This window comes from Salvia miltiorrhiza, chromosome 2, assembly GCF_028751815.1.
Source record: "Salvia miltiorrhiza cultivar Shanhuang (shh) chromosome 2, IMPLAD_Smil_shh, whole genome shotgun sequence".
NCBI classification, from domain to species: Eukaryota; Viridiplantae; Streptophyta; class Magnoliopsida; order Lamiales; family Lamiaceae; genus Salvia; species Salvia miltiorrhiza.
In genome coordinates this window covers 12,178,397-12,194,057 of record NC_080388.1, presented here as the reverse complement: position 1 = coordinate 12,194,057, position 15,661 = coordinate 12,178,397, and the positions used below count along the sequence as shown (strand labels likewise).

Here is a 15,661-nt window from a genome sequence, read left to right as displayed (position 1 = left end):
AAAAGCTTTTGAATTTTGCGGCAATTAACCCTTTTATTTATATTTGTTGACTAAATATTCATGAAAGAAAGATAAATAAATACACATGTTAAAAGTTCATATATGATCATAAATCTTATCTATAAATATTTTGATAAATTTATTTATATATATTAAATATTTTATATACATATACTTTATGATCAGATAAAAATATGTTATTATTTAATATGGTCACATAGGGTAGGCTACAAATTCATTTTAAAATAAAAACTACAAATCATGAAAATGTGATTAATTATATGAGTAGAAAAAAAATATATATATTTCTTTGGAGAAGCATGACGAGAAACCCTAGACCTAGTGCTTCTGGTTTCGCCGTCCGATTATGATGGACATGATGGAGCCCGCCGATGCCGCTTGTACGGCGGCCACCTCGCCGCAACCCAACAACCTTGTTCCTTCCTCTGTAGGAACTGCTAGTACTACTGAGAAAACAGCCGAACTGCCGTCGTTCCCAAGCAATGAAAAGCAGAAGAAAACCTATTCTGCTGTGGTGCACAAGAAGATTCAATGAAAGCCGGATCTTCTCATACATAAGTTCACGTCGCTTTCTGCGGAGAAGACGGGAAACGGCTTCTCGCTTTCCATCCCAAAAGCCCTTGTGGAAAAAAATTTGGAGGAATTCAAATATGCTGCTATTGGTCGTCTAATTCTTCAAAAGGGAGACAAACCGAGATCAACACAAGAGATCAAAACTGAACTACAGAAAATCTGGAGCCTGCGGGAAGAATGGCAACTAATCCCTATGGGCAAGGGATATTTCACGTTGAAGTTTGCTAATCAGATTGATAAGGATATTGCCAAGGACAAAACGGTTTGGGATCTTGCTGTTGGATCTCTTCGGATTCGTGAATGGGTTCGAAACTTTGATCCGTACAAGGAAAATTCTTCGTTATGTCAAGTCTGGATACGTATCTATAATATGCCAGTGGAATATTGGCATCCGGAAGTTTTTGCTGCTATTGGTAGGACGCTTGGATTTCCTATTAAACTTGATGGAGCCTCTGCCAGTAAGGACGTCGGAAGTTTTGCTCGAATGCTTGTTGAAATCGACTTATCTGTCCCTTCGATCGATTCCATGACAATAGATTGTGATGTTATGTCATTCTATGTGGACTTTGTTTATGAGCAGCTTCCTCTTTATTGCACTAACTGCAAAATTACAGGACATAATCTGGACAAATGCAAGAAAAGCAAGCCGGACAACAATAAAGCGAGCAAGGAACCTCGAGGGCAAGTTATGGGGGAGACCACGACTGGAACTGAGCAGGATATTTCCTTCAAACAACCGAAAAAAGTGAGTAATTGGAAACAAAAACAACCGGAACAACAAACGGAACAACACTCTGTGGAGCAGAATCAGTTCGCTGCTTTGATTACCGAGGAGGAAGTTTCGGAAGAAGATGAGGAAGAGCAATACGGTCCGGATATTCTTGAAACCTTGGTTGAAAAAACTCAGGATTTAAGTAAAGGGGATGCGGAGAAGGAGGTGGATAATGAGAATGATCGTGAAGTTGATACGAGGCAGTTGGTTCTGGAGGTCGAACCGCATCAGACTGGATCGGAGCTGAGGGATGAGCCTAGAGAATCTGTGGAGAAAGAGGTTGCTTTAAAGGCGATTGACCACACGATACGCACCCAGCGTGTGACTCAGATGATTATGGAGCCAAAGAGAAGAGGTCGCCCTCCCGGAGCTGGGAAAAAACCAATACAAATATAGGAGGAAAGCATTAAAGGCCGTCTAAGGAAATCGGAGACTAAGGTTGCTCCGAACCCCAAAGCCGCTGACTTAATTCATTCAAAACTTCAATCCGCGCTGGACATGGGCCAGAATCCCAGAGATTTTGTCATCGACAAAGGAGGCTCCAACAGTGCCAAATCCATGTCCAACCTTGCTGCTGGACGTTGGGCTGAAGAAGTAGAGAGGGGTGCTCCCTCCTCTACGTCATTGCTATAAGTTTGTCATGAACGTTCTCGTTTGGAATATCTGCGGTCTCACGGATGAAACCAAACGACTGATCAAGGAGCACTGTGCTTCTTTCTCTCCGATTATTTTGGGCATTATTGAGCCTAAGATTAAGATTAATAAGGTTCCTTCCTCTTTTTGGGCATCCATTAACATGGTTGCCTGCTACCAAAATCACAGGACGAACATGAAGCCTAACATTTGGCTTTGTTCTCATCCAGACGTGGATATTGATGTTGTCTTCGATTCTGATCAGGTTATTGTTGCTAACTGTAAATGGCAACAGGTTCAGTTTAGAATTGGCATCATTCATGGTTCCAACTGTTATATCCAAAGACGCTCGTTATGGTTGGATTTACTAAACTTTACTGATGGTAATACGGTCTTCATCGGGGACTTCAACGCTGTTAAAGGCTCGCATGAACGGATCAGCACAGTTCGCCCCAATGGCATGGCCTATAGAGAGTTTTGTGAGTTTATTGAAGCTACCTCGTTTATCGAGTCTCCCACCTCAGGCCTGAAGTTCACGTGGTCTGGAAGGAGATTCATGCCTCGGCATTCAGAATCGGTGCTTGATAGGGCTTTATTCTCAGCTGATTTTGCAGATCTTTGGAGCAACGTCCACACACAAGCTTTGCCCAGAAATACCTCAGATCACTCGGCTTTGATTCTGAAATGCCAATTTTCTCAAGCTCCCCGTAGACGGTTTTTTAGATTTCTTAATATGTGGACTCTACATCCGGATTTTCAGGAGATGGTGCAGTTGTCTTGGAATGAAGATGTTGATACCAATTGCCCCATTTTCAAGGTTATGACTAAGCTGAAAAGACTCAGAGCTCGTTTGAAAGACTGGAACAGGAACACATTTCGTAATGTGGACATGATGTTGGCTGAGCAGCAGCAGGATCTTTTGGAGGTTCAAACGTTGATCTCGGAGAATGGTTATTCGGATGAGCTCTTCAATAAAGAAATCCAGACTCAAGCCAGGATTAATGTTACTCTTACTAAAAAGGCTTGCTTCCTCCAGCAGAAGAGTAGGGTAAAATGGTTACAAGATGGCGACAGAAATACTTCTTTCTTCCATAATATGCTTCGCCACAAGAGGTTACACAGGAGCATTGAGAGTCTTGAGATCGACGGCAACATTGTTCATGATGAGGAAGCGATTGCCCGACATGTGACACAGTTTTTCTCTAATCTTTTCCAGGATCCTGGATCCATTGATAGTAACATTGTTCACATTGAAGCTATTTTGGATCATGTTATCTCGGACATTCATAATGATGAGCTTTGTAGTATTCCGGACGAAGCTGAAATTATGGCTGCGGTTTTTGATATGGATGCGATGAGTGCTCCTGGACCGGATGGCTTCTCTGGTAAGTTTTTTCAAAGTTGCTGGTCTATTATCAAAGATGACGTTATTCCGGCAGTTCGCGCGTTCTTTCTGAATAATTATCTGCCTTCCGGATGCAACGCCAATACTTTAATCCTTATTCCTGAAAAGGATAATATCACTACGGTTATGGACCTTAGGCCGATTGTTTTATCGAATTTTTTCTTCAAGATTATTGCTAAGGTTTTGGCGGTTCGTTTGAGCAAGGTGGCGGCGATTTATGTTTCTAGTAACCAGTTTGGTTTCATTCAAGGCCGTTCTATACACGATTGTATCATGCTTGGTTCTGAGGGAGTTAATTGTATGAGACGTACGAACAAAGGTCTGAACATGGCTTGCAAGATTGATATCAAGAAGGCTTTTGACACGCTTAATTGGGATTTTCTGATTAATGTGCTTAAGGTCTTGGGCTTTCAACAGAGGTTCGTCGATTGGATTAATGTGATTCTGCACTCTGCTCGGATTTCGATTCTTTGCAATGGTAATTCTTGGGGCTATTTTGCTTGCTCTCGGGGAGTAAGACAAGGGGACCCCCTTTCGCCGATTCTCTTTGGAATCACCGAAGATGTTCTCAGCTGTCTTTTTCAAAATTGCGTGTCGTCCGGACATCTGGCGCCTATGATGATGACTAAATTGCAGCCCTTTCCCACTCATTTATTTTATGCCGATGATATCTTAATTTTTTGCAAAGCTTCTATACAAAATGCCATCACTATCAAGAGAATTTTGGGGTATTATGGTGACATTTCGGGCCAGATTTGCAGTGTGGAAAAATCGTTCATTTACTTTGGTGATAAGGTCCCGACTCAGTTAAGACGGCCCATTCTTAATTCTTTACATTTTGCTCCGGGATTAATGCCGTTTAACTACTTGGGCGTTCCCATCTTTCAGGGCAGAGCCCGAGCTTTATATTTTCGTGCCATTCACGACCGTATTATCAACAAGTTTTCTCGATGGAAGGGTCTGCACCTTTCAATGGCTGGTCGACTGTGCCTCATCAAGTCGGTTATCCAAAGCTCAGTCACTCACTCCATGTTAGTTTACAGGTGGCCAAAAGCGTTGATTAAAGACCTCGATGCTAAATGTCGTAATTTCCTTTGGATCGGTAGCATTCTCAAGAAGGCTACTTGTACTGTTAGCTGGTCGAGGGTTTGTGCGAGCAAGGGAGAGGGGGGTCTCGGAGTTCGCTCCTTTGAGATGATGAATAAATGCTTTCTGATGAAGCTTGCTTGGAACGTAATCAAAGGGAAGGAGTTTGGTTATAATTTGATGCATAGCCGTTATCTGAATGCTCACAGCCGTATGTCTTCGATTACGGCGTCTTCTTCCATTTGGTTGGGTATTCGTCATGAAATTGATGACATTGTGGACGACACCTACTGTCACGTGGGGTCTGGACATATGACTAATTTTTGGTTGGACGACTGGCTTGGTTATGTTATTGCTGAAAAATGCGGCCTTCCTACGTCTTTAAAGCCCTCTTTCTCTGTGGCTGATTACTTCTTTGAGGGCGTTTGGAACTTTACTCAGGAGTTTGTCAATAACTACCCCGAAATTGTTTGTGACATTTTGCTGATTCCGATCGGGGAGGGAGAAGATACGAGGTTTTGGAAGCCTGCTACTCATGGCGATGTGACGGCCAAGCTTGCTTTTAAACATCATGGAAATCAACACCCCTCGGTGTTATGGGGAAACTGGATTTGGGCGAAATATATTCCTGACAGAAGATCCATTACTTGTTGGCGTATAATACACAACCGACTTCCTACACATGATAGGCTTATCAAGCACGGGATGATCATGCCTAACTACTGTATTTTTTGTTTTCAGAATGCGGAAACGATTGACCACATTTTCTGGAAGTGCAGCCAAATTGAGCCTCTTTGGAAAGATTTCTTCGCTTGGTTTCGTTTTGAACAGGCCCTTGCTAGCCCCGACATTCACAGCATGCTGGTGTGTTCTTGGAACAGAGAGCTTAGTCCACAAATTGGAGCTTATTGGAAGCTTGGTATTATCACCATGCTTTGGACTATTTGGAATGCTCGCAATCATTGTATCTTCGAGAATGCTAAGTGGAATAGGCTTGCTACTGTTAAGTTTATTCGTTCTACTTTTCTTGAGACGGAGAACGTTTTTCCTTGCATGGGACATATTTACAATTCTTGGGATGATTATATTGTTCTGCGGCAGCTTGGGGTTGCTTCTCGAGCAGCCCCCCCTCCTGAAATTATTAATGTTCATTGGTGGCCGCCTGCTACGCAATGGATGAAGGTCAATACCGACGGTTCGGCACTCGGTTCTCCAGGTAAAATCGCGGCTGGGGGCGTGTTTCGTGACAATTGGGCTTGGGTTCGTGGTTGTTTTCACGTTAAAGGCGGCATTGGATATGCTTTTGAAGCGGAGCTCCTGGCTGTCATTTATGTTATTCGTATTGCCCACTGGCGGAGTTGGTTACATCTTTGGGTGGAATCAGATTCGGCTTATATTGTTCACATTCTTCATAACCGTATCACTTCGGTTCCCTGGAGATATTTTGCAGCTTGGAGAGAAGTGCTTAGACTGCTTGAAGATTTTAATCTTCAAATTACTCACATTTATCGTGAGGGAAACAAAGCGGCGGATATTATGGCGAATGACAGCAGAATTGAGGGTTGGTGGCCTCATGAGATTAATGAAATTAAGAATGCAGTTCGTATGGATATGGCGGTTCACAGTCATCTTCGTATCAAGATGTAGAGTGCGAGGTCCGGGTCTTACATGGTCCTTGGATGTGCGGAGGGGAAGAGGTCTGATGTGGGAATGCTTGAGAGTCTGCTTGGAGCTTCATTCGGAGTGGAGCAGCATGGGCGCTGGTTTCTTGATGCGCAGGACGAGGAACGCTTGTGCTGAGCTACTCAGACTTTCTGTCGAACAGTTGGCATGCAGATTCCAACGGACTCAAACTTTTGTTGAGAGCGGCGAGATTGGGTCATTGATACGTCGTTTCTCGCTCTTTTACGAGCATTATGGATGCTTTCTGGGTTGGAGTGGGCTGAGTTCTGGTTGCTCGAGGGTGTGGAGAATGATCCTCCTGTTGGTGGTTCGGTTCTTCTTTAGTTTGGACCTCGACATTTACAGATGGTGGGTGGAGTTGTGGTCTTTGGCGAGTTTTTGGCTGGATGTTGTTTGTTCTAAGAGGTGGCTGGAGCCTCTTTCGTCTTTTGATGAGTTTTTTCTCTTGGGTTTTTCGTCATACAGTTGGGGGATGCGGCTTGCTGCGGTTTTTCTTAAGAGTTGTTGGGTTTGGGGGGCTGCTCTCAGGCTCTTTTTCAGCTCTTGGGTGAGCTCAAGGCTGGGGTCTGATAGTTCGGCCTATTTCGGTTGCTTCGCCGGCGGGACCGTTGCCGTCTGGCGTCGAGATCTTGAGTGCAGTGAGTTTTGGTCGTCGATACACCGTATCTCGCTCTTTTTAGAGCATTGGTCTTCGGATGTTTGGGACATGAAGCTTCTTGACTGTTGGAAGTTATTTCTGTTCTCTAGCAGACGCTTGGGTTGGTTTTTCGTTTGGCATTTTTGCTGGTTTTTGCTTTGGTTTTCTCTTCGTCTTTTTTGCTTTTTCTCTGTGATGGGTAGCCGAGACAACCTAGGGACAATGGTTAGGCCGGAGTCTCTGAGGTGGTCTCACTCCGCTCCCTCACAGTTTGTGTTTTTTTTCGGTAGACGAGTACTCTTTTTCCTCGAGTTGAGGTTTTAATGAGGCTCGGCCCTTAGTTTGCTTCTCTGTGCTTTCAAGGGTTTAGGTTTTCCTTTTCTTCTTTTAATAAAATTTATTTTAATAATATGAGTAGAAAAAAATTATAAGAAAAAGATATTTGTATCATCTCGAATAGACGAAATAAACAAACAAATAAATTTAAAAAAAAATAATTATTTTAAAAAACAGTTAAGTGATTTCGGTGCGAAAACATAACTTACTATTTTTAGAAGTTGTTATCCTTATATACTCTTTCCGTCCCATGAAGCAAGACCTAGTTCTTTTTAGAAACTGTGGTGCGTGAAAAAGTGAATAAAGCGTAAATTTTTTGTTATTTTTAGGAACTGGTCTTATTTCGTTAGACAGATCAAAAATGAAACTTGGTCTTGCTTCATGGGACGGAGGGAGTATATATATATATATAACCTAACCCTATATAGGCCAAGGTTCAATGAAGAAGGCCTAAATGTAAGAAAGAAGAGAGAAGTAATCTCATCCGTTGATCTTATCTAATCTAACGGACATGATTTGTTCACGCCATGTTCAACAGATTTTTTCGTTGAACATATGGGGGGTCGAAACCCAGAACCCCCAAAAATATTGTATATGTTTACGAATGTTCAACGAAAAAATCCGTTGAACATGGCGTGAACAAATCATGTCCGTTAGATTAGATAAGATCAACGGATGAGATTACTTCCCTCTTCTTTCTTACATTTAGGCCTTTTTCATTGAACCTAACCCTATATATATATATATATATATATATATATATATATATATATATATATATAATATTATGATATAATTTAAAGAGTTATATAATTATATTATATCATTATTTATTTATAATTTTAATTAAAAAAATATTTATATAAATTTATAAAATTATGATTAATTGAACTCCACTGTGTAAAAAATCTGAGTACGGCACTGATTATAGGTGCGGCAATTTCCTAACTTGTTTGCATGTCTGCTTGGAACTAGGGATGGCAATCTACCCGCGGGTAGTGGATATCCGCGAAAATCCGAACCCATTAGGGTGGGTTTGGATACCATTTGATATCCACGGATAGTTTCGTGGGTACAATTCACTATCCATTTAGTTCGTGGGTATGGGTTTGGATACTTACTATCCATACCCGCGAAACCCGTTTACCCGCGAAAAATACCCGTCAATTACTCGTCAATTACCCACAAAAAATTCTATAAAATATGGGCTTTAAATACATATTTTGAGATTATGGGCTAGTATTTTATATTTTAAAATAGGCCCAAACAATAAAGCCCAAAGTCTAATATTGAGCACCGCAGTCGTCTCAAACCAAAGCTATTAGAAGCATTAATGTGTACTCAAAATTGGCTACGAAATCAACTCGAAGTTATGTAAATTTATAATTATAATTAATCTTTTATTTCATATATCTAATGTAAATAATTGCTTATTTCATAGGTCAAGGAAAGAATGGAAGCTTTTGGACTTGTCTTGAAGATGAAGATGAAGAGTTTAATGAAGAGGGTTCTATTTCTACTGTCGAGCAATTATAGACATTGTTCTTTGTTGGATTTTATATTTTAGTTGATGAATTTAAACATTGTTCTTTGTGAATTTGAATTTAAACATTGTTCTTTGTGGATTTGAACTATGCTATTTGTGTTGATTTTTTTTCTATTAAATTTATTGTAAATTTATATTTAAATTCTATTTCGTGGGTATCCGGCGGATAGCAGGTATCCGTCGGATAGTGGGTGACGGATACCCGTCGGATAGCGGGTTTCGCGGATACCCAATGGGTAGCGGGTATCCGCGGGTAGCGGGTTTGGATACCATTTGATATCCATGGATAGTTTCGTGGGTAGCAACCACTATCCATTTAGTTCGTGGGTATGGGTATGGATAGTCACTATCTGTACCCGTCGTACCCGATTGCCATCCCTACTTGGAACTCTCTTCGGCTTGGTCAATGGTTTGTTAAGTGTGCAAGTCTAAGTTTGGCTGAATCATATTAACATGTTTATATCTGAAATTTTGGATATCATCTAAATTTATTATACTCACTAATTCTCTTTAACTTAAAAATATGCAAACTGATAATATAAAAGAAATGTCGGTTTTAGTTTTCGTGGCACGTGTCCTCAAGTTCTGGAATATGAAATGAAAAGATGTTTCCCAAATGCATCTCGGAGATAATATATTACAAGTCGTCACGAGATAATAATAAATTAAAAGTAGATTACATATAGTATAGTTTACAACTCAAATAATCACTCCAAAAGAGGAGATACTCAACAGTCGACAAAACAAAACTAAATAATAATAATAATAATAATAATATAATAATAATAATAATAATAACATGATACATAGTCCTATAATAGCAAAAGCTCGTGCTCACACGTTAAGATATCAAAGTCCACAATCCTACTAAACATGGCAGCCACAACTAATCTCTTTAATTTCTTCCCTATTTATCATACAACATTTCATATTTTCTTCTCAAATCTCATCCATGGCAAAATACACTTCTCTTTTCATACTTACATGGCTATTTGCCTATTGCATTTCAAAAAATATTGCACATTCATCTCATCATAAAACTCAAAACAAAACGTCACCACATTCTAACATCCCTACATATCCTCGCCCAACTAGCAAGTTGATGAACAAAATCGACTCATGTTGGAGGCCCGACCCAAATTGGATCCTAACCCGGAAAAAATTAGCCGATTGTGCCATAGGATTTGGCAGTGGAGCCATGGGAGGGAAGAATGGGGCTATATACGTCGTAAATGACCCGTCTGATGATCCGATTAACCCTAAATCGGGTACGCTCCGTTATGGTGCAATCCAAGCCCAACCACTATGGATCATATTCGAAAGCGACATGGCTATTACTCTTGAAAACGAGTTGATCGTGAATAGTTATAAGACCATTGATGGTAGAGGGTTCCGCGTAGAGATATCAAACGGGCCGTGCATTACTGTCGAGGGCGTGAGCCACGTTATAGTCCATGGGCTTAGCATCCACGACTGCAAGCCCGGGAAGCCCGGCTTGGTCCGGAGTAGCCCGGATCATGTCGGGCATAGGCTTGGTAGCGATGGAGATGCTATTACTATTCTTGGTTCGTCCAATATATGGATCGATCATTGCTACCTTGCTAGTTGCACAGATGGTCTCCTTGATGTCACACATGCATCTAATTTTGTTACTCTTTCCAACAATTACTTCACTCAGCATGACAAGGTATGATTATTAATTCATTCACCTTTGTCGATCCGATTTTACAGTCCCATTAAAAAATGATTATTTTTTCAAGATTGATAAAAATATGTGATTGAGTATTTTTATCTTTATTGATTATTAAAAATTTTTCGGTTACACTTTTTCATTAGGATATGAATCAAATAAAATTTATCAAGGTCTTAGTCAGACTCTTGAGATATTCAATTCCATTTTATCATGATTTTATATATAAATTTACAGTTAAATAAAAAATAATTAAAGACTCGCCACAGTAAAATCAAATTCAAGAGCTTAATAAACAATAATTAGTCTATACTACTATTTTAATTTTATTTATCTACCTTAATCCTCAAAAATATTTTAGCATTATTTGTTAATGGATATGGTACATTTGATTTCAGGTGATGTTGTTGGGACATAACGATGAATTTACAGATGATAAAATCATGAAAGTGACGGTAGTTTTTAATCACTTTGGCCCTGGATTGGTGCAAAGAATGCCAAGGTAATTAAGAATATATATATAGAAACAATCCACTCGGATGGCTATAATAAGGAATGAAAATCAATTTTTGGCCCCTAATCTTAAAACATCAAATTTTGACAATTCATTAGACAGTATGTCTATTATACCCTTTTTACTTGCGTGACTCAGCCCAGCCATCTCCCGTCAGATTTAGTCTAACCCTCTCTCTCTCTCTCTCTCTCTCTCTCCCGTTTAGATTATCTATTTATGGTTCAGATAATTCATTTCGAATTTTTTGTTTGTTTGTTTGTTTCATGTGCTTCATCTTCTTCACATCGTGATTTATTCATTCTATTGTTGTTGTTTCTGTGTTTGTGCTGTCATGTATAGCACATATGTCACTATTAGTGCCATAAGTGCCAAAATGACCATTTTACCTTATTTTATTTTAGATTTTCGTTGGCACTTATGGCACTATTAGTGCCAAAAGGACAATTTTACTTGGTTTTATTTTGAATTTTCGTTGGCACTTATGGCACTAATTGGATTTTCATTTGCACTTATGGCACTATTAGTGTCATAAGTGTCAATGAAAATCCAAAATAAAACCAAGTAAAATCTTGGCACTTATGGCACTATTAGTGGCATAAGTGTCTAATCCGACCCAACATGCGACTCACGTGCCTAATCCTACCCGGTCCGCTTCATTAAGGATAAAAACGTCCGAAATCGTTAAAAAGGGGGCAAAATATTATGTTTAATCTTTTTCAATGAGTGACCATAAATTGTGTTTTATGCTTCATTTTGGCTACTTCAAAATTTTACTCTCTCTATATATATAGAGAGAGTAATTTGGCTACTTCAAAATTTTTGCCCATTAACACTATATATATTATATATATGTATGTATATTATGAATATTCATTTTTCCATTATTTTGCATGGGTACGTACTTTGCTTTTTTTTTTTTTTTGTGCATCCCTTCTTACTTATATAGGTTTAAAATTATAACACAAAATTTACAACTTGATTAATTAAGCAAACTTGGTTATGTCTTTAGTTCGATTCCCATTAATATAGAGGTTGTCTTTTCGTTATAGCTTACTTCAATTTAGTTATTGTGTGAATTATTTTAAAAAAAATTTAACATACTCTCTTCGTGTGTTTATTACTATTTTCGTCCGTCCACAAAATTGTGTGTTTTCCTTTTTTAGAAACTTCATTTATACTTTAAACCTCATTCACATTCAATATTTACAAAATACCCACTTTTACTTTTATAATTTGGTGAGCCAAATACTATCCTTTAATACTAAAATCAAATCTTCTAACTTTTTAATTAAAATTCGTGTCCTTCATTCCACCACACACTCTTTGTGAATAAAGTATTCCTTATATATTTTATATTAAAAAAGATAGTATTTGATTTGCAGAGTTCGATACGGTTACGCCCATGTAGCCAACAACAGGTACGATGAGTGGATAATGTATGCCATTGGTGGGAGTGCCGATCCAACTATACTCAGTGAGGGGAATTATTTTGCAGCTTCCAATCAACCTCATGCTAAAGAGGTGCGTCAAAAAAAATTATTTGAGACTCTCTATATACATTCCCTATATATATATAGCCGGTATATATCAAGAAAATGTTGTCTTACATACATAACATTTTTTTTAATATTATACTCTCTTCGTCCATAAAAAATATTACTTTTCTATCATTTTACGTTCATAAAAATTAATTCATTTCATATTTAGAAATTTTCTATGACATAGTGAACCATTTTCTCCACACACAATACAAATAATAATTATTATTATTAACATTACTTTTTAAATGAGATTCCTTATCCATTCACAATACACTCAACTTATTCTATTAAAATTCGTATCATTTTCTTTTAAAATTATTTTTTGTATATTTTTATGGACGGAATAAGTAAAATATACATCTACGTGACTATTTGATATTTGAAATTTAGCAATTCAAATCACGAGTTCCATTTTTTTTAGGGTAAAAATGTTTAATTCTTTCTCCAACTCTTATTATAAATATGGTCGTTATTTAGAGGCGGCAAAAGTGAGTGGTCAGGCCAGTCCGGCCCAAAAAGGTATTAGGCCTAATAAACCTTAATCCAATTTAGCTCCACACATATTAAACCAATACAATATATCAATTTGCCCATATTCAATATATAATACTTCAAAAATTAAATATTGAATATAAGCGATGAGATAGAATCAAATCTTTGACCAGTAGTTAAAAAGAACAAGGGTGCGTTCTCTTTGGTTGTAAATTTATCATGAAAAAGAAAGGATAAACAAAATTTCACCATTTAAATCCTTCCTTTCTTTTTTTCACATTTCCTACTTGACCCTTACTCATTCCTCATTTACACTACAAAGAAGGGATAATTTTGGAGGGATAATATTATCCCTCCTTTGTAGTGTAAATGAGGAATGAGTAAGGGTCAAGTCGGAATGTGGAAAAAAAAAAGGAAGGATTTAAAGGGTGAAATTTTATTTATTCTTCATTCTTCATGATAAATTTACAACTAAAGAGAATGCACCTAAAAGGTAAAACTACTACACCATGATAAATAAACATTTTGTGATATTACCAAGTGAAACATATACATAAAACTATACCAACTGAAACCGCGGGCATTTGTGGCCTAAGCTTTAAATCAGGTTTATGGGGTCCGATTTTGTTGGGCTTCATTTTTTCATAGAACCCATTTTCGAGCGGCCCATCAGATTTAATAACCCTAGAAATCAATAATGAATTGAATTTGCCTATTATCTTCGTGAACAGTTGAGTTTAAATAAATTGAACAGCATTAAATAAGTCATTTTCCCCAAGGGATCGAAAAATATAAAAGAATATTGCGTCATATAAATAATACTTCATCTGTCCACAAAATAAGTACCTATTTAAGGGTAACACGGGTTTTAAGAAATTGATTAAGTATGTGTGAGTGATATAAGGTGTCTACTTTTATTATGAGTGAGTTGTCTGAGGTACACTTACCGAAAAAGGAAATGAGTACTCATTTGATGAACGGACCAAAAAGAAAATATGAGTACTCATTTTGTGGACGGATGAAGTATTACCATCTGAAAGTAATATCACAAAATATTTTTGTATTCCAAAATAACATTACTATCTATAACAAGTATAAAGAGAAACTCTGTAATTACTTTTAATTTCGGTAAGTCTTTGAAAATTGTGGTCTTTCGATATCTGAAAATAACCCATTAACTTTCCACTCCCTATTTATAAAAAACTGTGAGACTCAATCTCCACTTAAAATACAACTACTATATTTCCATTTCCGTTATACCATAATTTTTAAATATTAAAGATGACATAATGGTTAATTCAGGTGACAAAACGCGAGACGAGGAACAATTGGAAGAGCTGGAAATGGAGATCCACGAAGGACGTATTCATAAATGGGGCGTATTTTGTGCCATCAGGATATGGGAGTGTTGCTCCAAATTATTTGCCATCACAAAACTTTGCAGTCGCTTTGGGATCAATGGCTCCTGCTTTAACATCTGATGCTGGCCCTCTCTTTTGTTCACCTCATCAACAGTGCTGACCCTTCCACAATCCCTACCATGTCGTTTTCTAATTTAATTTCTCTACTTTGAATTATTCCAATATATTTTTCCTTTGCTCCAGTTTTTTGGGGGTTGAGAATGAGTTGCTGCTTGCCCCGTTGTAACTTTTTGATATGTTTGTGATTTTATGTAAATGTCCTATATCGATTTGGCAAAAGAAATTATTTATATAACTATTAATAAGTTTGGAGTATGCGTTTCCCTTAGGCCATTTTGGTAGCGTAAAGTATGTGAACTCATATTTATTGTAGTGAAAATTTATTATTAAAAAAGGAAACAGGCCAAGTTAGGTGGAACGGCCCGAAAAATAAATAAGGTTGAGTAAAGTGAGACGAAGGTAGTACATGTTTTTATATTTACAATAAGATGGATATATTTTACATGTATAAAATACATGTATAGGGATGAGATCATATAGTATCCACTCCTCTCATAGTATATAAGTCCAAATCTGGACCACACAATCAAGAATGTTAGTACTCCCACTATGACTTAAGGCTAGTTTCACGAGACCTATTAAGAATATATAATTTCTTATAGACTTTGTGGACCAGGAGGATTAGCACTGCTATTCCAATATATGCTATTCCAAGATAGGTTACGTTTGAACTTCAGTCTTTGCCTAATCAAGTAGGCTTACTTTACAAAAATATTACTCCCTCTGTCCACTCTAATAAGCTCATTTTTCTTTTTGGGACGTCCCACTTGAATAGGCCCAGTCTTTATTTAGAAATGTTTAGGGGTTTATTAATTAAACTTTGACCATTAATTAAGGCAGATATACTCCCCAAATAAACCGTAATAACCCTAATTTTATTTCTCTTCCACCTTTCTTCCCATTCTCTCTAGCGGCGCAAACCTTAGTCGTCTTCTCTCCACCCCTTTTCTTCTACCTCTGCCGCCGTCTCTCCACCCCTCAACCGCAACCCACGGTGGCTACATCTCCGATTCGCAATTTTTGATGGATCAGAATATCTGCTAGATCCCGACGGCTACGTTCCCCAATATTTTCGAGAGGGTAGATGCAAGGTGGATATTATGGTTCCGAAAACCGATCTACGGGAGACCTTTGTTCCTGAAATCGATATACCGAAGACAGTGGTTGCTGAAGAAGAAAAGTCGGTGCTTGGTGAAGAGGAAGAGGCGGAAATCGCGGAGAAACCCGTGTACCAATTCTAAAGGGTGCTAG

The 15,661-nt window shown here is 38.1% G+C and overlaps 2 protein-coding genes across 2 annotated transcripts; both read left to right on the top strand.

Annotated features, from left to right (window-relative positions):
* Positions 1-370: 370 nt before the first annotated feature.
* On the top strand, positions 371-1,762 carry LOC131008004 (uncharacterized). Its single transcript, XM_057934909.1, has 2 exons — positions 371-535; positions 704-1,762. Exons 1-2 carry the CDS (start codon positions 371-373, stop codon positions 1,760-1,762), a joined length of 1,224 nt encoding a protein of 407 aa, XP_057790892.1.
* A 7,876-nt stretch (positions 1,763-9,638) lies between these two features.
* Positions 9,639-14,665, top strand: LOC131011229 (probable pectate lyase 16). The gene is made up of 4 exons (XM_057939013.1): positions 9,639-10,379; positions 10,781-10,884; positions 12,279-12,417; positions 14,232-14,665. The coding sequence occupies exons 1-4, from the start codon at positions 9,645-9,647 to the stop codon at positions 14,448-14,450; spliced, it is 1,197 nt and encodes a 398-aa protein (XP_057794996.1). The 5' UTR covers positions 9,639-9,644; the 3' UTR covers positions 14,451-14,665.
* Positions 14,666-15,661: the final 996 nt, after the last annotated feature.

Coding starts and splice junctions, on each gene's coding strand:
- LOC131008004 (XM_057934909.1), top strand. CDS start 371: ATGGACATGATGGAGCCCGCCGATGCCGCTTGTACGGCGGCCACCTCG. Junction 536..703: donor AGAAAACCTATTCTGCTGTG/GTGCACAAGAAG, acceptor ATTCTTCAAAAG/GGAGACAAACCGAGATCAAC.
- LOC131011229 (XM_057939013.1), top strand. CDS start 9,645: ATGGCAAAATACACTTCTCTTTTCATACTTACATGGCTATTTGCCTAT. Junction 10,885..12,278: donor TTGGTGCAAAGAATGCCAAG/GTAATTAAGAAT, acceptor TTTGATTTGCAG/AGTTCGATACGGTTACGCCC. Junction 12,418..14,231: donor ATCAACCTCATGCTAAAGAG/GTGCGTCAAAAA, acceptor TGGTTAATTCAG/GTGACAAAACGCGAGACGAG.